We start from the raw sequence: 21,556 nt of genomic DNA, 5'->3' as shown, positions 1-21,556 counted from the left end.
AATCCAAGCTCCACATGCACTCTCAGTTTTCAGCACCTTTATTACAGTCCTATGTAGCACTGACATTAAATCTTTTCAGAATTAACCTCAAAATTCAGGGCTGCCCTGAGCCTTGAAGCATTCTACAATCTTGAGAAAATCCCAGCTTCTCTCACAACAGCTGATCATCATATTCCCAGATTCCTCTGATGCCAACATTTTATGCATTATTTGAATGATCCAGTTCTAGAGTGGCAATGTTAATGTATATGATCTCCAGAAAATGTCAAATCAGCAGTCAATTGGATATTTCCGTAGGCTCAGTCACACCATATATAGTCACGCTTTTATCAAGCAACCCACAAACCACCACCAAATTCGATCAATCACTCTCCCTGTAGCAGCTGGCTGACTGTCACTCCCCAGCATGAGTGGATTCAGTGAGTTAGTTCTCAACATGCTCAGTTAATCTTGGTCCTGACCCCACTGCAGTCCATCATCCTCACCCCAACCCTAACATTCTTACTGATTCCACCACTCCCAATGTTATTCCTTACATTCAGTCCCTCCCGGACATCCTCATCCTTGAACCCCACCATGTTTAGTCACTCAACAGCCATCATTTTGTCTGTCAAACTTACCATATTTGTCCAAAAACAGGAACACAAACGTGTCTACAATAGTTATTAATACTCCGCCCCACAGGGGAATCCTAAACACACAGAAAGGGAAAAGAAGAGATTTACTCGACAAAAGGAGAAACAAATTGCAACAGCAACACCTTTATACGACTTTACAGAATTTCCCTGCTGGATTTGTCCAAGCACTCTGCATGATTTCTCCAATAACATGGGCCTGTATGGGCTTGAGCCAACTGTGCCCTTGTCCAGCTGGCAGGGGGTGAGTGAGTGTCAGTTCATTCAACTTCCAATTATTTCCTACCCCTGAAGGGAATGCCTCTTCCTCCAAATCAGCTGCCTTGATCTTTCCTTCCTATAAAATTGACAGCTTTTAAAATCTAACCTTGGTGTCATGGAAGCACTGCTACTCCGACTGATCCCATCTCTCTCTCGAACACAATAGTCTTGCTGGTGCCCTGCACCATGGGCTTGTGGCCCTTCACCCGGTTACCTCAATATTAAGTACTTTCAACAGTTGCCCCTGAAATGTTAGAACCCAATAATAAATATGTATGAACTAAATGACAGCTGCCTTACAAAGTGACCCCTCTGTTTTACAATTTCCGAATCTTTCTCACAATGTTCATTTGATGAAGATCATTTTTTTTTTAAATGGAGTTGGATTAGACAAAATGGCCACCAATAGGAACACAGGGCATGAAATCAATGGGATATGTTTCTATAATGTTCTACCACTCTTGACAAAAAAAAACTTAGCCCAGTATTACCCTACAAGTTGATGTATCATCTCAAAAGTTCACTAACTACCCAGAATCAAAACATGAAACAATGTGAAATCAACCAGAGCATAAAATACATGATAGCACTTTGTGGTTTGCAGAAAAAAAAAATCAAGTGGATTGAAGCTGCACTTTTAAAGTCCAGAAACTTATATGAAGGCCCAAGTGCAGGAACAGCTGCCAGCAAAGAAAGCAAGGAGCTTGCACTTATATTGCGCCATATAATGTCTCTTTCGCTGTAAAGTCCTTTGGGCCGAAGTACTGCAGTCACTGTTGTAATGAGAAACCAAGCGGCCAATTCGCGCACAGCAAGCTCTCACAAACAGCAATGTGACGAATGCCCAGATCACCCGCTCTTCGGCCAAGTTAGTTGTGGCAGAAAGTTAGCCCATGACACCAAGAGATTTCTCTGCTCATCTTTCCAAGGTGCCCTCTGATAGTACCTTAACTAAACAAGCAAACTGGATCTTGATTTAAGATCCAATTAAAATAAGGTCGCTTCCAACAGTACAGCATTCCCTCATTACTGCACTGAACTGTTATCCTTGGTTTTGTGCTTAATTGAGGCTTCAACCCACAATGTTTAACTCAAAAGCCAGTACGATCAATGAGCAACAGTGGGGGCATCCTTTCACAACAACGAATTCGCTGTCTTATTGAATTGCAACTAATAGGTTATGCTTTTCTTATCTGTGACAACATTCACAATGTGATTACTGCAAGTTCAAAACATACTAAAAAGGTTAATATTATGATTGCTGTCAACTAGAGCTTCTCCCATTACACGCACTTAATATTCATATCAAACACTCCCAGAACAGTACAGCACCTGGTTAGATACAGGGCAAAGTTCCCTCTACATTGTCCCCCATCAAACACTCCCAGGAGAGGGACAGCACGGGGTTAGATACAGAGCAAAGCTCCCTTTACTCGGTGCTCATGACATGTTTCACTTCTCACCTCAAAGGCTTTTCCCTCTTGAACCATTAAAATATTTATTTCCGTTTCATACACCTTGGCTTTTCAGAGGCAGAATGCTAATTCCTGCTGAATTACGCATGTCTTGCATTGGATTTAGTTCACAAAGAACAGGATCAAGACTGACCAAACCCTTTCATATAGGACCCCTGCATACAGCAAAGCCATCCATTTTAGTTTTTCTTGATCCCAGGATCAGAGGTCACAGCTATCATTTAGTTCCTTGCTAGAAGTCATTTCTAATGAATTGGTCTGGAACAAACCAAACTGGGGCAAGTCCTTAGTCAGAAACACAGAAGAGCACAGTTACATTTTCATGCTGGTCTTGTTGCTGCTTTGGTAGTTCCCCTAATAGTAAGTCATGATCAGTGCTCGCACTTTACCTTCCAACAGACAGTAGGTTAATAGCTATGGCTGATCCAATCACTTCCTGCATGTCTGAGCCAATGATTGCCAGCTCGATCATCAACCACAAAACAATTCGAGGGAACTGCAATGTGAACAATACAGACACTATTACAAAGATAACAGATATAACATACAAAAAAAAATCCTATAGCACTTTCGAGATGTAATCAAAATAAGATCAACCCTGAACCAAAGGAGAAAACATCATGACCACCAAAAGCTTAGTCAAGAGGTAGTTCTTCAGGAGGCTCTTTGAGGAGAAAAGAGCAGCAGAGGGGTTCAGGGAGGGAATTCCTGAGATTACAGACTTCACCTGTGGCTGAACCATTCAAATCAGGGATCTAAAACAGGTCAGAATCAGAGCAGCACTGATAATTCAAAGGGTTATGGTGCTGAAAGAGATTAGAAAACTGGAGACAACAAGGTCAGAGTAATTTTAAAATGAAGTCACAACAAAGACTGGGAGATGGATGAACAGCACATAGTTTGAGCTCAGATATGGGCAAGTAAGTTTTGAATGAGTTGAAATTTATGGACAGCGGATGATGCAAGGTCTGCCAGGAGAACACTGGAATAAGTGCGTCTGAAGGTAATAAAGGCATAAGTAAGGGTTTTCACACAGCTTAGCTGAACATGGGCAGAGATGGATGATATTATAAAGATGGAAGTGAGTGGTCTTTGCGAGTGAAAGAGAATACAAGTCAGAAGCTCATTACAAGCTCAGTGTTGCTGAGATTGTGAACAAGCTGGTTCCACCTCAGACACTGGGCCAGGAGTACGCTATAAACCAGGGCAAGGATACACAGCCTTTGGCAGGGGCCAAAGCTGACGGTTTCAATCTTCCCACTGTTTAGCTGGAAACAACTGCAGCTCATCTCATAATGGATGAGTCCAGCAGCTTGACAACAGATTCAGTGTTGCGGTATGGGGGAAGATGATTCTTGAGGTAATGGCAAGGTTGATCTGGGTCACTGTCAGAACAAATGTGGAACCTGACCTCATGTTTGTGATGGAAAGTGGAGAAAGCTTAGATCCACAGACAATTCTGAGAGCAACAGGGTGGAAACAAGAACAGAATCCATTGTCAAATCAATCTTCTGGCCACGAATGGACAAGCCTGACTGGAGCCAAAGGCAATCCCAATGAGCTGGACAACAGAGGAGGATGGTATTGGTAACGGAGTCTTACAAAGGGGTAAAGGAGAGACAAGGCATCACATCCAAAATGGATGTCATTGGTGACTTCAATACAGGCCATCTTGATGCTGTAGCAGGAGTCCGTACGTCTGTGACAGAAGGCACACAAACATACAAATTAAGAGCAGGAGTAGGCCACTCAGCCCTCAAGCCTGTTATATCATTCAATAAAATCATGTTCAATTTCATTACTCAATATTCCCATCTACCTCCAATAATATTTCATCTGCTTATCTACCTCTAGTCATGGTGAAGGGATGCATAGGTGGTTTCATCTATCGATAAAGCAAAGGTTTATTGGATAAGTGGCTCTTGCCTTCATGTTCTCATGTACATAATGCATTGTAAGTAGATCTACCGAAACTTAATACATACCTTCGGATACTGCCTGTGGCAGACCTCAGCAAGATGCATCCCAGTTACCACTCCTAGGCGTGCAGCCAGTCGCTGGAGCAACAACCCTATAATGGTAGCTGTCAGCAGGATCCAAAGCAGCTGCAGAAAGACAAACCAAGTTGCACACAGTTCATAATCCCAGTCTCACAGTTTGGAAAATTTTAAGGTTATGTCACACAAACACATTCCTGGGTTCCAGTACTAAGTTTGCATCCTAAATATCACCGGCACACTCTGCAAGCAAAGCACATGGCTTTCTTTCAAGGCTAAAAACCAACAGCACGGAGGTCAGAAGAGGCAATTTGGCACTTCCTCTGGTCTTCAATACAGAATCAACTGAAAGTGAGGTTCCAGATGAAGGACCTTTGCACGAAACGTCAATTCTCCTGCTCCTCGGATGCTGCTTGACCGGCTGAGCTTTTCCAGCACCACACTCTCGACTTTAATACAGAGTGCTAATCAGACCATTTTTGCATAGAGTTTCAAATAAGCATAGTATTTTTTCCAAAAAAATCTTGGATGTACCTTAAATCCTGCCACAGCACCAGATTGAAGGTCAGATTCAATGTTTCCTGGATCCAGATATGCAATACTCATCAGAAAGCCAGGCCCAGTGAAGGCCCAGAGCTTCCGAAAGCTAAATCGAGTCTGACAGGAAAAAGAAAGCCCAGTTACTTAGACACACGACAGCGGAATTTCTCATAGTCTATTCTTATGTCATTTCAATTCAAAAAGAGAGGATGCAGGATGGGATGTTTAAAATTAAATGACAAAATAAAACTGTGTTTGGCTAACATTCTTCTCCACAGTTGAGGGAGGAGAACGCAAGGAGAATTCCTTGCCCTTCTTTAAGCAGAAGCTGAATAGGAGAATAAGTCTCTTGTTTCAATGTATGGCAGCACCACCAACAGTGCAGCATAGTAATATGCTGGAATGCCAATCTAGATGATGTATACAAGTCCAGCAGGGACTTAAATGCACAATCTTGTAAATTAAAAGGTAAGGGTTCTTCCATTAGGCCAAAGCAACAGCTGTATTAGTACCATATCATCAGATCACACTGAGTAAATAAAGGCGATCGATAGTATTTGTTTGGTCAGCTGGGAAGAATCACAGGACAATGTTCAAGAATCTCCAAAGAAATTTGCACCTTCCTGTAAAACATCTGGCATTGATGTGGGGGAGCTGGTCTTGGACTGGGGTGGACAAAGTTAAAAAAAAAATCACAGCACCAGGTTATGGTCCAACAAGTTTATTTGGAAGCACTAGCTCAAGAATTGAGTCTGGGCCTTTCCTGGCTTATGTACTTGTGTGGTATACTGACCGTACCCAGTAAGCTGTTGGAGAAGACGCCACTTTCAAGAATGAAGTACGTATAAAGGATATGAGCACAAAAGAGATCATTGTGAGGATGTAAATTAAACCCTCGTGTCGGATAAAAGTCCAAAAATATTCGAGCTCCAAAAGCTTCCAAAAAAACCTGTTGGACTGTTACTGGGTGCTGTGTTATTTTTAACACCTGGCACTGAACCAGCTCGAACAATAGTGTACCAGAACCGCTTCCTATTCTACCTTTTGGGGAATTGGCTTTCAGGGTGAAAAGCCAAAAAAGATTACCAACACCCTGGAATGCTGCGGACCTGCTGGACTCATGGATTGGATGATCAAATTCACTGCAGAGGGCTGACCCCATTTCAAACTTCAGTCACTAGGCATCGCACATTAAACAGACTATGACCTCAAGGAAAACAGAAGCAGCATCAGGTCTCGGTTACAAGAATCACAGTAACTGGTTTCATCAAATATTTCACCTGATAGAAAGCACCGTTAAACGAAGAACAACAAGAAGCCAGTCAAGAGATCAAGTTACAGAAACAGGGCTTAGCGCAAACATTTTTGGACTTTTACCTGACACGAGGGTTTAATTTACATCCTCACAATGATCTCTTTTGTGCTCATATCCTTTATACGTACTTCATTCTTGAAAGTGGCGTCTTCTCCAACAACTTACTGGGTACGGTCAGTATACCACGCAACTACATTAGCCAGGAAAGGCCCTGATTCAATCCGTAAGCTGATCACAGCCAGGATGGACAAGGTAGATTTGATGTTGATGGCTTTCTTCCGTGGGTCAAGAGATCATGGCAGAGCACTGGTGTTGTACTTCATGTGACCAGGCCTCACTCATTCAGTTAAAGAGAACATAGGGTGGGATTGGGTTATTTGACTACAGGACCAACCAAGGTTCAATCTCAAGTTAACAAGTGATGAATATCACTTTGGTGAAATGGCAGAGGACGACCAATGATGATATGCTCACCTCAGCAAGAGCTAACACCATCACAGCAGGAACATGATTTGGAGATGCTGGTGTTGGACTGAGGTGTACAAAGTTAAAAATCACAACACCAGGTTATAGGTTTATTTGGAAGCACTAGCTTTCAGAGCACTCCAAAAGCTAGTGCTTCCAATTAAACCTGGTGTGTGATTTTTAAACTTTGAACAGCAGGAACAAAGAGCTAGCAAGAAAAAAAACACAAACACTCTCAAGCATTTTTAAAAAAACTTCTAGCACGCAAGAAAATTCTCACCGAGCTATCATCTGGGATTGGGATCTTCTCATCTAGATAAGTTTGAGAGTGCTCCTCAGTTGGATCAGGAGATGCTGGAGGAGTGATAGTGCTGTACCTCAAGTGAATGTTTGACGTGCCATCAGATTCTAGCTGTGGTTCTGAAAACAGAAAGTGATTCAATCACATTGAGACCTGAGCAGTACCATTCATTCAATCAATCAATCAGCAGCCACGCTTTTTCTAATTCCAGGCAATGTGGATGACATGAGCAAGGGCAGCCTCATTGCCCATCCTCAGGATATGAAGAATCTATTATAAAAGTGTACAATAAGAGCCACATGAAAGCCAGAATTAAGCAGAACAGGTTCCCTTCCCCAGTGGAAATTTTTAAATATAACCAGGTAATAGCTTTCATCATCCTTCTGGTCAACCAGAAATGAATAAGACCTCATCATGTGCTGAGATGCTAGTCTAGTACTGCAGCCATGAGGCTGCCAAACAAATGGTTTCCATTCTATCACAAATCAGATACCATGGGATCCACAAGAGGCTTAAACAACTGAATTACATATAACCTTTACAACTAGCAGAAACTTTCAGCAGGAGTCAACCGGAGTCCCAGAGTGAAAAAGGAGTGTGATAACCCAGGTGTACTCATCCAGTCCCAGACTGAAAGAATATTCTGATAACCCATGTATCAGCCAGCTCCAGAGCAGGAAAGGGCATCGTGATAATCCATTATACCACCTTGTTCCATAAACTGGAAAGGACAGTAATAACCTACTGTACTCGCCCAATCCTTCAGGAGAGAAGGAAGTGTGATAAACCAGTACACAACCATGGCCCGAGACTATTAAGTGAGCAATGAGAGATAATCATACCTTCTACGATTGTAAAACAGCCACCTGTCTTTTTTTTTAAAAAACAGGGAACCAAATGTAAAAGAAAACAGAGCTCTCTTATTATAGATCCATTGTGTGAATTTTCCAGTATCTACAAAACCGATAATACTGGACAGAACTGATGATCTATGCCTGCATTGTAAACATGACCACAATCTTGGTGAAGTAGCCATGTTTCTTAGGATGGGCAATTCTAATTTTTAAAAAGACTAATCAGCCAACATCACCCGAGCCACAAACACCACTGTAAAAACCACAATCTTCTCCCCCCCGCCCTTTTCTAGAGCAGTTTTTTTGATTAACTAAATCAGACAACAACAATAACTGTTCCTGCCTTTAGGAATTACACAACATACGTTTACACTGGATCTCTCACATAGAACATATCCCAAGGTATGGGAGAGAAGAAAAGAAAATTCAACTGAAAAGACAAAGCTTTGAAGAGGATCTTAGCGTTCGAGAAAGAAGTTGAGAAATTTAGACCTGAAGATGTAGGAGAAGAAGTCAGTCAAACCCACCCATCGAGTAAGCTCCGTCATTCAATAAGATCATAGCTGATCGGATAATCCTCCACTCCACTTTCATGTCCTTTTGCCATAACCCTCGATGCCCTCACCTGATTAAAAATCTGTCTCAGCCTTGGGGAAAAAAAAACTTAAATGACCCACCCTCAACATTTGAGGCAGAAACATTTATGACAGCGATTCCCAAATGCCTTTTTGCTCAGCTCTTTTTGGAGGTTAAAGTGCTCCTTCAGCATTTTTGTAATAGCGATATTGTAAATATTGTTAGCAATTAAGAAGACTTTTGTTCTTTTAATTGCGTTTCCTTTATGCATTTTCAGGCATCATTGGATGAGCCAACATTTATCACCCTTCCCTAGCTGCCCTTGAGGTTATAGTGAGCTGCCTTTTTGAAACCACAACAATTCATATGGTGTAGGGCCATCCATTGTGCGTTTAGGAAAGGAGGTCCAGAATTTCGATCCAGCAAGAGTGAGAGAGTGGCAATACATTTCACAGTAGAGATAATGAGTGGTTGGAGGGGAACCCGAAGGTGCTGGTGTTTCTGTGTACCTGCTGCTTTTGTCCTTTCCGGGTGGTAGGGGGTCACAGGGTTGGAAGATGCTGTCAAGAGAGCCTTGGTGAGTTCTTGCAGAGCATTTGGTAGATTTCTCATCCTCCTGTCACAGTGTGTCAGTAGAGGAAGGAGTGAGAGTGTTGAAGATGGTGAATTAAGCTGGTTGATTTGATCTGGATGGTGTCGAGCTTCTTGAGTGTTGTTGGAGCTGCAGCCATCCAGGCAAGTGGGGAGTGTTCCATCACAATCCTGACTTGTGCCTTGTAGATGGTGGACAGGCAGGAGAGACAGGAGGTGAATCACTCACCGCAGGAATCCTAGCCTTTGACCTGCTCTTATCATTATGGTTGGTATAATCCATTTTCTGGTCAATGATAGCCCCCAGAATACTGATAGTGTGAAAGTTAACAATAATGATGACTTTGAACATCAAGGGAGTGTTGGATTCTCTCTCACTAGAAATGGTCATTGCATGACACTCATGTGCACAAAGGTTATTTGCTATTGATCAACACAATGCTGAATATTGTCAGGTTTTGCCAAACACGGACAAGAGCTGCTTCAGTATCTGAGGAGTTGTGAATGGTGCTGAACATTGCACAATCATCAGCGAACATCCCCACTAACCTTGTGATGAGGGAAGGTCATTGATGAAGCAGCTGAAGATGGTTTGACCTCGAACATGACCCTGAAAAACTCCTGCGGAGATGTCCTGGAACTGAGATAATTGACCTTCAACAACCACAGCCATCTTCCTTGGTGTTGGATATGACTTTCACCAGCAGATTTCCCCAATTCTCATTGGCTTCAATTTTGCTCGGGCTCCTTAATACCACACAGTCAAACGCAGCCTTAATGTCAAGGGCGATCACTCTCACCTCACTTCTGAGTTCAGCTGTTGTGTTTGATTTGATTTATTATTATCACATGCACCAAAATACAGTGAAAAGTATTGTTTTGCATGCTATCCAGACATATCATATCTTACATAAGTACATCAGGGTAAGAGAACAGAATGCAGAATATATAGTGTTACAGGTGCAGAGAACCAAGGTTGCAACAAGGTCAGGAGCGGAGTGGCCCTGATGGAAACTAGACTCAGCATCAGTGAAAAGATTTGTCATAGCACTGTCGACAACACTTCCTATCACTTTGTGATGATTGAGAGGAGAGTGACAATGTGGGAATTGGCCAGTGTGAATTTGGGTTTTAATATGAAGTGCAATCATTCCATTAAAGCTCAGCTATGACATTCCTTAGACCCGCTGTCACTTCACTGGATATGCAGTGGAAATTCAGTTATAACACCTAAATCCAGCAAAGCAGATCCAGAAAATTTCCTAAACAGTCACGTTGCTGCTTCCAGGACCCTGTTGTTTGCAGATCGGCTGCAGATTCCTTTTATTACAGCACTGATGACATTTCATTGCTTATAAAGTGACTTTGGATGCCCTGAGGTCCAGATACTACATAAATGCAAGTCTGCCTTTAGACTGGACTATTCCAATAGAGTCCTGACTGGTCTCCCACATTCTATCCCCTGTAAAGCGGAGGTCATCTAAAACTCTATTGCCCATGATTTAACAATCAAGAAGCCCCATCCCTATCACCCTTGTGCTTGCTGACCTACAGTAGCTCCTAGCACAGCAACATCTCAATATTTAAATTCATAGCTTGTCTTCAAATCCCACCATCTCTAATTCCCTCCAGTCCTACAGCCTTTAAGATACCTAATGCTTCTCTAATTTTCACAACTCTGCCTTCAGCTGCCTGGACCCCAGCTTTTAGGATTCCATCCCGAAACCTTTCCACTTTGCTTTCCTCCTTTAAGGCCCTCCTAAAAGCTAAACATTTTGACTGAACTTTGAGTAATCGGACCCAATATTTCTTTGGATCGCCTGGTGTTATACTTTGATTTATAACGCTCCTGTGAAGTGCCTTGACACAGTTTATGATGTATAAAGACACACCGTTTTTCTTTCAAGGGCATTACTCACAAGGAATGGAGTACAGGTGGGAATCTGAGGACTCCAATAGGGACAGCAATAATGAAAACAGGCTTTGTTTCTGGGACTAATCTGAATCAGAGTGTGCAGAGTCCACAATGTGCAGTCACACTTGGTTCGATTCAGCCCATGCAAAGCACACAGGTTGACTGGTTTGGAGCCTGGCTGTGCTGAAAAAAACCTTTTTAAAATAGAGAAGGACATTAAAAAATAGGAATAACCATCACAAGAAATGATGTTTTTGAGTACTGCAGACAGCAAGGATCAAAGAATCATCAAGTACAAAGAAGCCCTTCAGCCCATTGAGTCTGCAGTGTAATAAATCCACTACTATCTGCAGGAGTCTCATTTTCCCACACGAGACCCATAGCCTTGAACGTTATGACAATAGATGTTACAAACTGCTGCTGGTGTTGGGCTTGACATGTTGCCCTTTTGTTTCAGGCTGCATTTGACCTCTTGGCCCACCTAGATAAGCCAAAGGTACTGTTTACATTGCTGACTTGTGAATTCAGAGAGGAGCCAGGAGCTCAAATTGTGACTTTTAAACAATTGTGCAACTGTTGATGCTGCTATCAGCTGTGGTTTTAAATCCTCTCTTACCAGAAGGTTTTATCTCCTATATTAAATCACACTTGTAGACAAGTCCCTACTCAGGGGACTGGAGAGTGGCGAATGTTGTGCCCCTGTTCAAAAAAGGGAATAGGGATAACCCCGGGAATTACAGGCCAGTTAGTCTTACTTCGGTGGTAGGCAAAGTAATGGAAAGGGTACAGAGGGATAGGATTTATGAGTATCTGGAAAGACACTGCTTGATTAGGGACAGCCAGCATGGATTTGTGAGGGGTAGGTCTTGCCTTACAAGTCTTATTGAATTCTTTGAGGAGGTGACCAAGCACGTGGATGAGGGTAGAGCAGTGGATGTAGTGTACATGGATTTTAGTAAGGCATTTGATAAGGTTCCCCATGGTAGGCTTATGCAGAAAGTCAGGAGGCATGGGATAGTGGGAAGTTTGGCCAGTTGGATAGAGAACTGGCTAACCGGTCGAAGTCAGAGAGTGGTGGTAGATGGTAAATATTCAGCCTAGAGCCCAGTTACAAGTGGAGTTATTAGCAGGGATCAGTTCTGGGTCCTCTGCTGTTTGTAATTTTTATTAATGACTTGGAAGAGGGAGTCGAAGGGTGGGTCAGTAAATTTGCAGACGATACAAAGATTGGTGGAGTTGTGGATAGTGAGGAGGGCTGTTGTCGGCTGCAAAGGGACTTAGATATGATGCAGAGTTGGGCTGGGGAGTGGCAGATGGAGTTCAACCCTGTCAAGTGTGAGGTTGTCCATTCTGGAAGGACAAATAAGAATGCGGAATACAGGGTTAACGGTAGGGTTCTTAGTAAGGTGGAGGAGCAGAGGGATCTTGGGATCTATGTTCATAGATCTTTGAAAGTTGCCACTCAGGTGGATAGAGCTTGTAAGAAGGCCTATGGTATATTAGCGTTCATTAGCAGAGGGATTGAATTCAAGAGTCGTGAGGTAATGTTGCAGCTCTATAGCACCTTGGTAAGGCCACATTTGGAGTACTGTGTGCAGTTCTGGTCGCCTCATTTTAGGAAAGATGTGGAAGCTTTGGAGAGGGTGCAGAGGAGATTTACCAGGATGTTGCTTGGAATGGAGAATAGGTCGTACGAGGATAGGTTGAGAATGCTAGGCCTTTTCTCATTGGAACGGAGAAGGATGAGGGGTGACTTGATAGAGGTGTATAAGATGATCAGGGGAATAGATAGAGTAGACAGTCAGAGACTTTTTCCCAGGGTACAACAGAGTGTTACAAGGGGACATAAATTTAAGGTGAAGGGTGGAAGGTATTGGGGGGGATGTCAGGGGTAGGTTCTTTACCCAGAGAGTGGTGGGGGCATGGAATGCACTGCCTGTGGGAGTGGCAGAGTCAGAATCATTGGTGACCTTTAAGCGGCAATTGGATAGGTACAAATGTTCGGCACAACATCGTGGGCCGAAGGGCCCGTTCTGTGCTGTATTGTTCTATGTTCTACTCAGGTTTTGCTTTGAGATCCATCTAAGGTTTTGGCAACATGTTGAGAAACTGAACCACAAATTCAGTCTGACAATTGCTCTCAACAATTAAACATATCCTGTGACTCCATAAAATCCCACTCTGATGCAAGAGTAATGGAGCATCACCCATTTTAAGATTAAAATAACAAGTCTATTCATTTTACCAAAGCTGAGTAAGCACAGCAGAAAAACATATAATTTACAGTTTACACCCTTCATCAAACTTCAATGGACAAACTAAAATTACAACTCCAAAAATTACAAATGTCCAAATAACGTGCAATGCAATTTTCCTTGGACTTTCTGACCGTTGTGGGATTTTAAATAATCAAAATTGCTGGTTGAAAGTTTAAACTTGATGGGCTTCTTTTTCAGGTATTTTATGCTCGCCTGATCCTCCTTCTAAATCTTCAAAAAAGGGACCAGGAAACAGAATGGGACTTCTTGCATTAAGTAATGCTATCCCGAAAGAACCATCGTGACAGCATTAGATTATTCATCTTGCCAATCTTTCAGCTTCACAATTTCACTTGTTCAAAGTAAACAAAACAAATCTGAACTGTAGCCAAGGTTTTAAACTGCTTCTATGCCTGGGATACAGGCTAGACATGAAAAGCAAGGAAAGAAAGTCAAATTTCTCTTACTGCCAGTAATAGCAGCACTCACCTTTGGGGGGGGGGGGGGGGGGGGGGGGAGGCACGCAAAGTGGGGAGCGAAGAGATGGCGAAAACGTGCAAAGCAGGGCAGGATTTGGAAGGTCTTGTTAAAGAAGGCACACCAAAGAGGGAGGCAGCTAGGCGAGAGCATGCCAGAGTGCGTACTAATGCTTCTCTGCAAAGTTCTGGAATAATTCCCCACACTGTACCAGAGGCAGAGGGATATCCAACACAAACAAATCAGGGATATCTGAGGATACAGACGGTGAATTTACCAGTCAACTCTTTCTTTTCCTGATCAGGAGCCATGTTGATAGGAACCAGTCCCCACTCAGAGTTCTCTGCCGAAGCCACGTTCCCTGTAGGAAATACAAACAAAAAAAATCAAAATCGGACAAAAGAAACAAACAAGCAACAGCAAATGGAAGAGAGTTGGAGTGTTTACTCAGCACAAACAGGTATTCAGCTCAAGCCAACATAGCAGGAAACAAAGTGCATTAACTACCATGGAATGTTTCAGCACAGTGCCAAGGTTGGTCTCCAGTCCTTGCTGAGAAATCCACACAGTATTGTGCCTATTTGCCTGAGATAGAGAATATATTCTCTCCATAGGGAGTAACCAGTGTTTGAATTCTGCACATCATTGGACAGAGCCATGTTTGAGAGACCAAATATGAGTAGAGGTCCTGTGTGAGTTTAACAAGTCAGACCCGCAGAAAATACTATTAAGCTTCGATTTCATGAGTGTCTCAGACTCTAGACTGACATGCGAGGGACAGTGCAGTGCCCACTCTCTCCCATTGAACATTCTTATCTGTACAGTACACAGCCAGCTTGCAGATGGTGTGATACTAAAGTGTTAATTTGCTCTGCTCACCTGCAAGAAATTGGATGCCCTGGGGGGGTAGGGTGGTGCATCTTTGTCTTAGAGGTGGAATGTGGGATGTTTCCATTCCCATCCCTTGCCATTCAGGGATGATTTACACTGTTTTCATCCCCTATTCAGAAATCAATAAGAACATTATAGTTGGAATTCTGACTACTCCCCTATAGTTACAAATAAAACTATAGTGACTGGGGATTGTCTTGTGGGCATTACTAACTGTGATGTAAAGATTCTGTATAAAGGAAGGACTGTTTCCTTTGTTCATGGAGAGCTTTTGCCATGACCCCGTGAGCCCTGCGAGGTGTGTGTTAAAAGATTCCTCCAGAGAGACACCCCTGGACATGCTTTGTAAGCATGGCAAGGAGGGGTCGGAGTTTCACCGAAGCTTGTACTGTACTGTGCTTCATAAATTTTGCTTGTTCACAGAAGTTGGTGGGTTGCAGTTGCATCAAGTGTGTAAGAACTTCAGGAAAAAGAACTTAACAAGGGAGTCACACTATTCATGCAGACTCATACAATCATAGAATTGTGCTCTCATCAGACGGAGGATATCCTTTTGGCTTCATTGGAATCTCTGGCAATAGCCTGAAGAAACTCGACCATAACCAAGAGCTGAATTTTGGGTGGCCCATTTTGGGATAATCATACACCTCGTAGCCGAGCCCAATCCACTGATCCTGCATCATCGTTTCAATAACCCAGGCTCCTGATCGATACCATCAAAATGTATTTCTGCAGATACTCCTGATTCCTGTTACATGGGTTTCCGTGCTACTTTCATGGCCTGCTTTCGCCCAACAGCTCTCCTTCTGTTTTCAGGGAAGCTTCAAAAGGCCCAGTTGAATAGATTAATGACCAGAGTCTAGATTAGAGTGGTGTTGGAAAAGCACAGCAGTTCAGGCAGCATCTGAGGAGCAGTAAAATTGACGTTTTGGGCAAAAGCCCTTCATCAGGAATACAGGCAGAGAGCCTGAAGGGTGGAGAGATAAGTGAGAGGAGGGTGGGGGTGGGGAGAAAAAGTAGCATAGAGCACTGTCCCCATGACTTAGATTAGATTAGATTACATTACAATGTGGAAACAGGCCCTTCGGCCCAACAAGTCCACACCGACCCGCCGAAGCGCAACCCACCCATACCCCTACATTTACCCCTTACCTAACACTACGGGCAATTTAGCATGGCCAATTCACCTGACCCTGCACATCTTTGGACAGTGGGAGGAAACCGGAGCACCCGGAGGAAACCCACGCAGACACTGGGAGAACGTGCAAACTCCACACAGTCAGTCGCCTGAGGCAGGAATTGAACAAGAGTGCTAACCACTGTGCCGCTTGTCCTACCTGCCTATCTTCTTTTCCAGCTATCCACTCCACTCTCCCCCCTGATCTATCACTTCATCCCCACCCCCACTCACCTATTGTATTCTATGCTACTTTCTCCCCACCCCCACCCTCCTCTCATTTATCTCTCCACCCTTCAGACACTCTGCCTGTATTCCTGAAGAAAGGCTTTTGCCCAAAACGTTGATTTTACTGCTCCTTGGATGCTGCCTGAACTGCTGTGCTTTTCCAGCACCACTCTAATCTAGACTCTGGTTTCCAGCATCTGCAGTCATTGTTTTTACCTAGATTAATGACCAACGGACTCTTAACTTCTATAATAAACACCTGAAGAACTGCAGATGCTGTAAATCAGAAACAAAAACAGACATTGCTGGAAATGTTCAGCAGGTCTGCGGAAGGGTCACTGGATCCGAAATGTTAACTTTGATTTCTCTTCACAGAAGCTGCCAGAACTACTAAGCTTTTCCAGCAACTGGTATTTTTGACTCTTCTGTTTATTTATTTCAGACAAAGAAAGCTTTTTGTTACCATGCTCACTTCAGAGGCAGGGTTTGAACAGAAATAGATCAAAACATTGAGCAATTCAAATCATAAAATAAACAAAACATTCTGAAAGATGAAGGCAGGCATTTGCCTATGGCCAATGCACTCCCTGAGAAAGCTCAAACCCATTGTTCAGCCCTTTTACCATTGTCGCTGTGCACTCTCCATAAAAGTTTGTGCCACACACACCCTTTTGAAGTTACAACAGTGCAAATAATTCCTCCAAATCGCTCCAGTCATTCTTTGGATCAACTTGACCTTTCTAGTTACTGACAATAAATCGACAGGGAACACTTTTCCTAATTTACACACTCAAAACCTTTCAGAGTTTGAAAGGTTCCACCAGATCTCTCAAACCTATTAAAGGGCTGTGACTTCTCCAGCCACTTGTCCCTGCTAGCCTTGTGAATATTTTCTGGACCATGTCAATGACCTGGAGATCCCTGCTAAAGTAAAGCAGCAAAATTAGGCTCAGTACTCGAACTGTGGCTGACCACAGATCTATACAGGTTGAGCACTGCCCATAGTTTTACAAAGAAAGACATGGAATGGAAAAACAAAGAAGCCTGTATATTATTTGTCAAATTGACCTCTTACTTATATAATTTGTGTATCCGAACCAAATGTCTGCTCTATGTGTTTTTACAATTTTATCATTTATTGTATATTCTCTTTCACAGAATCATAGGAACCCCTACAGCGTAGGAGCAGGCATTTGGCCCATCAAATCCACACCAATCCTCCAAACAGCATCGCATCCTGACCCACCTACCCTACTCTAGCCCCATTACCCTGCATGGCCAACTACCTAACCTGTACATCTTTGGACTATGGGAGGAAACCCACACAGACAGTCGCCAGAGGGTGGCATGGAGCCAGGGTCCCTGGCAGCAGTGCTAACCACTCTGAGCCAACATGCTGCCCAAAATGTGACTTCACATTTCCCCATGTTTAATTTATTCTGACATTTATCTGTCCAATCTACTAACTGCCTGAAGATCACAGCTGCTGACCTTTCATGGCAGGTAGTGACACACAGTTTTCAATGCCATACAAACTCCAGTTCTCGTGCAGAATTCGGCAGTTTGACGTCTGGATTGTACTTGAACGAGGTGGTCTGCACTAGAGTTGCTATGTTCACAAGGCTAAAACTACACCAGGGGTGGGGGAATCAGCTTTCAGATAAGTCGCTGCTGGTAAAGGCTTCACTGAAAAACCCCAAATCATCACTGAAAAATGTTAGTAACGTCTGCCTCCAGCTCTTGTGATCCAGCATTCATCAACCAGCTTCCCACCCCGCCAAACCTCCACTCCATGTGGCCACATGGATTTTCAAAGAATGCCCCAAAAGTTTTGACGTGAGCAGGGAGAGTCTGCAGGGGGCTTTTATTCCCCAACATTACTTACTTATCTGGTTAACCTGCTTTGGCAGCTCCCAAGGTACTGTTTGACACATGAAGTTGTTTGCTCTTCATGGAGGCATTTCAACAGTCTCATTTAAAGCTTTCTCTACCATAGGACTGGTACAGAGAGCGCTGCTGGAGAGGCAGGCAACCTGCAGGGTGAGCAGTACAGCACAAGCACACAGCAGCATGATGCAAAAATCAAGGACTCTGAAAGGGGCCTGTCCATCGGTTTACAGATTCCACTTAAACCTCAAGAAACAGGAACAAAAAACTCAACGTTTCATTCAGCAAGTTAAAAATCTTCTCAAAATCAGCTACTTGCAGAGGGAAAATTGCTTCCCTTGCTCAAACTGTGCTCTGAACAGAGGGCTCATCTCCTCTCAAAAATAACAATGCCGGTTCATGCAATTTGAAAATTAAAAGGGTACTTACTTTGTCCTTTAGAGCAGAAGGTTTACAACTTTCTATTGAGGGAAGAGCTAGAAAAGCAGACAAGCCCACCACGCTTTCAAATGGAGACTCGGTGAAAGGCTGCAACTTTTACAAAGTCACAAGACCAGCCTTACTCTCTCACTTGCTTCACCAATGGATTGTGGGGGTTGGAAGGCTAGCCTCTGCCCCTCCTACACTATCACTACTGCCAAGCATCCTTATCTTCAAACAGGCAACACATGACCCACACAAAATCCTTCACCTACTTTCAACATGACAAAAAGCAGCCCTGGAACCTGATGAGGGCTTCAGGTTCTGCTGTATTTACAAAGCAGGGTGGATCAGACTACTGTTGATGTCACAAACTGCACATGTACAATGGATAAGCTTCCCCAGTTAAGATACGATCCTGATGCTTATAGCTTTCTCCAGTATTCTAGTGAGGCTATCAATTATTCAGTCCAGCATCCATAGTTTCCATTCTAGCTTTCTAACACACCCTTGCAAACATCCCCACCACCCTTGATGATGGGGAAAAACCCAGTACATCAGTACAAGAGATAAGGCTATGCAGCAATATTTAACCGGATGTGGCGAGTGGATGACCCACCTTAGCCTCCTAAAGTGACTAGTAGTCAGTCTTCAGCCAATTTTAAAAATCACACAACACCAGGTTATAGTCCAACAGGTTTAATTGGAAGCACACTAGCTTTCGGAGTGACGCTCCTTCATCAGGTGATAGTGGAGGGCTCAATCCTAACACACAATGTATAGTAAAAATTTACAGTGTGATGTGTGATGTAACTGAAATTATACATTGAAGAATTGATTGTCTGTTAAGCCTTTCATCTGTTGGAATACCGTGATAGTTTCACTTCTTTCACGTGTAAATCACAAAACCTTTTTTTAAAAAGTTGCATTCTCAGGTTAGCTGTTAACAATGGTGATAGATAGACAATATGTTGAAGGTGTTGGCCCCCTGTGTTCTCTGTCTATGCCATGATGTTTAGATTGATTCTAATCTAAAAAGTGAGATAAAGGAGTTTTACATAAATTCATGCAGTTTTTGAGCAAAGTACAATGTAACCCTGCAAGTACAAATTCAGCCAATTTTGATTTGCTTCACATGATATCATGAAACAGTTGGAGGCGATCGATACTGCAAAGACTACAGGCCCTGACAACAGCCTGGGAATAGGACTGAAGATGTGCAGAACTTGCCTCACCCCTAGACAAGGTGCTCCAAGATAGATCCAACATTTGACATCTATCCAACAATGTAGAAAATTGCCCAGGTATGCCCTGTACATAAGATGCAGGACAAATCCAACCTGGCCAATGCTGTATACTCAGTCAGTCCACTCTCAAATTATCCGTAAAGTGATGGAAGTGATTGACAGTGCTATTGAACAGCACTTGTTTACTGCTCACCGACTGACTCATTGACTCTCGGTTTGGACTCCACCAGGGCCACTCATCTCCTGGCTTCATGACAGCATTCGTTCAGACATGGACAAAAGAGCTGAATTCCAGAGGCGAGAGGAGAGAGACTTGGCATCAAGGCTGCAATTGATGGAGGAGTGGGGCATCAAGGAGGTCTAGCAAAACTGGAGTCAGTAGGAATTTGGAAAAACTCTCTGGTTAGGTACAATTCCAACCTGCAAAGGGAAATGGCTGTTGGAGGTCAGTTATCTCAGCTCCAGGACATCATTGCAGGAGTTCCTCATAGTATCCTCAGCCCAGACATCTTCAGCTGCTTTACCAAGAACCTTCCCTCCAGAAGGTCAGCAGTGGGGATGTTTGCTGATGATTACACCATATTCAGCACCACTCCTCAGATACTGCACCAGTCCATGTCCAAATGCAGCAAAACCCAGATAATAACCAGGCATGAGTAACAAGTAACATCTGCACCACAAGAGTGCTAGGCAATAACCATCGCCAGCAGGAGAGAATATCTAATCACTGCCTATTGACGGTCATTCAATGGTATTACCATCACTGAATCTCCCACTATCTACATCCTGGATGTGACCATTGACCAGAAACAGAACTGGATGAGCCATATAAATATTGTGGCTGCAAGAGCAGGTCAAAGGCTAGGAATCCTGCAGCGAGTAACTCACCACCTGACTCCCCAAAGCCTGTCCACTATCTACATGCACGAGTCAGGAGTGTGCTGGAATACTCCCCAGTTGCCTGGATGGGTGCAGCTCCAACGACACTCAAGGAGCTTGACACCATCCAGGACAATACAGCCCACTTGATTGGCCCATCTATAACCCAGGTTTGAATCCCAACATGGTAGATGGTGGAATTTGAATTCAAATTTAAAAAAAAAAGTCTGGGAATAAGAATCTATTGATGACCATGAAACCATTGTTAATTGTCAGAAAAATTCATCTGGTTCACCGATATCCTTCAGGGAAGGAAATCTGCCATCCGAACCTGGTCAGGCCTATATGTTACTCCAAACCCACAGCAATGTGGTTGACTCTCAACCGCCTTCTGAGATGGCTGAGCAAGCCATTCATTCAGCCATATCAATTGCTACTAAGTTTAAACAAAGAAACGGAACCAGGCAGACCACCTGGCATTGACCTGGAACCTGGATAAAACAACAGAACCAGCTGTGTAGACCCTGCAAAGTCCTCCATTCTCATTATAGGCCAACCTGCAGCACGTGGACTGCTGTGGTTCGGGCAGTGCTTCAGAAAGTCATGAACTCCTCACACATTGTTGAGAAGGGAGTTGGGTTGGAGGCCACATGGAAGGGGGATTTAAATAATTTGTTGTAGAGAAGCTGGGGGTGCGCGGCAGGGGCTGCATTCTAGGATGATGAGCAGTTTTCGCAGAGAGGAACTGGTATTTATAGTGAAGGAATGCTCCAAAGTGCAAAGCAAATAAAATTCTCTGTAATAGTTCTGATCAGAAGTATGCTGTCTGATAGTAAGGAAGTTTGTTTTGACTGGTTTTGTACTTCAAAAGTACTTGACTAATTGTTAAGTACTTTGGGAAGGTCTGAAGCCGTTGCAGAAGTGCAATTTTTTAAAAAAAACTAATGGCAGGCCTCCTAATCAGGTCAGGTTAAGGATAACAAGGAGTTTAAAGCACCTTCAGCCAGAACTGTGCTCCCAGCCCTACTCTCAACTTGTAACAATATTGCAAGCTTGGAGTTTTGTTCTCTGCAACAAATGCACTGCAGGAAAAGAAACAAGCGACATGCAAGCATGTGAATTAGGGGGCTGAATGGCCTTCCCTCAAGCCTGCTCAGTCACTCGGAA

General features: G+C 43.3%; 1 protein-coding gene across 6 annotated transcripts in view; it reads right to left on the bottom strand.

The window, feature by feature from the left end:
* slc11a2 (solute carrier family 11 member 2) overlaps window positions 1–21,556 on the bottom strand; it is a 95,761-nt gene that overhangs the window by 46,807 nt on the left and 27,398 nt on the right. For 5 of the 6 annotated variants that reach the window (XM_087985560.1, XM_043681780.2, XM_043681777.2 and 2 more), the window contains exons 2-7: window positions 13,938–14,021; window positions 6,969–7,108; window positions 4,903–5,025; window positions 4,357–4,476; window positions 2,761–2,867; window positions 621–691 (exon numbers count right to left, since the gene is read on the bottom strand). In XM_087985560.1, the coding sequence (XP_087841686.1) occupies window positions 621–691; window positions 2,761–2,867; window positions 4,357–4,476; window positions 4,903–5,025; window positions 6,969–7,108; window positions 13,938–13,971 (595 nt within the window). In that variant the 5' untranslated portion in view covers window positions 13,972–14,021. Of the gene's footprint in view, window positions 1–620; window positions 692–2,760; window positions 2,868–4,356; window positions 4,477–4,902; window positions 5,026–6,968; window positions 7,109–13,937; window positions 14,022–18,272; window positions 18,403–21,556 lie in introns of those variants that run through there. The other variant, XM_043681778.2, reaches the window with a different exon arrangement.

This window comes from Chiloscyllium plagiosum, unplaced genomic scaffold (genome assembly GCF_037043375.1).
Source record: "Chiloscyllium plagiosum isolate Xiang-an unplaced genomic scaffold, Cpla_swu_hap1 HiC_scaffold_53X, whole genome shotgun sequence".
Taxonomy (NCBI): domain Eukaryota; kingdom Metazoa; phylum Chordata; class Chondrichthyes; order Orectolobiformes; family Hemiscylliidae; genus Chiloscyllium; species Chiloscyllium plagiosum.
This window is presented reverse-complemented; position numbering and strand designations above follow the sequence as displayed.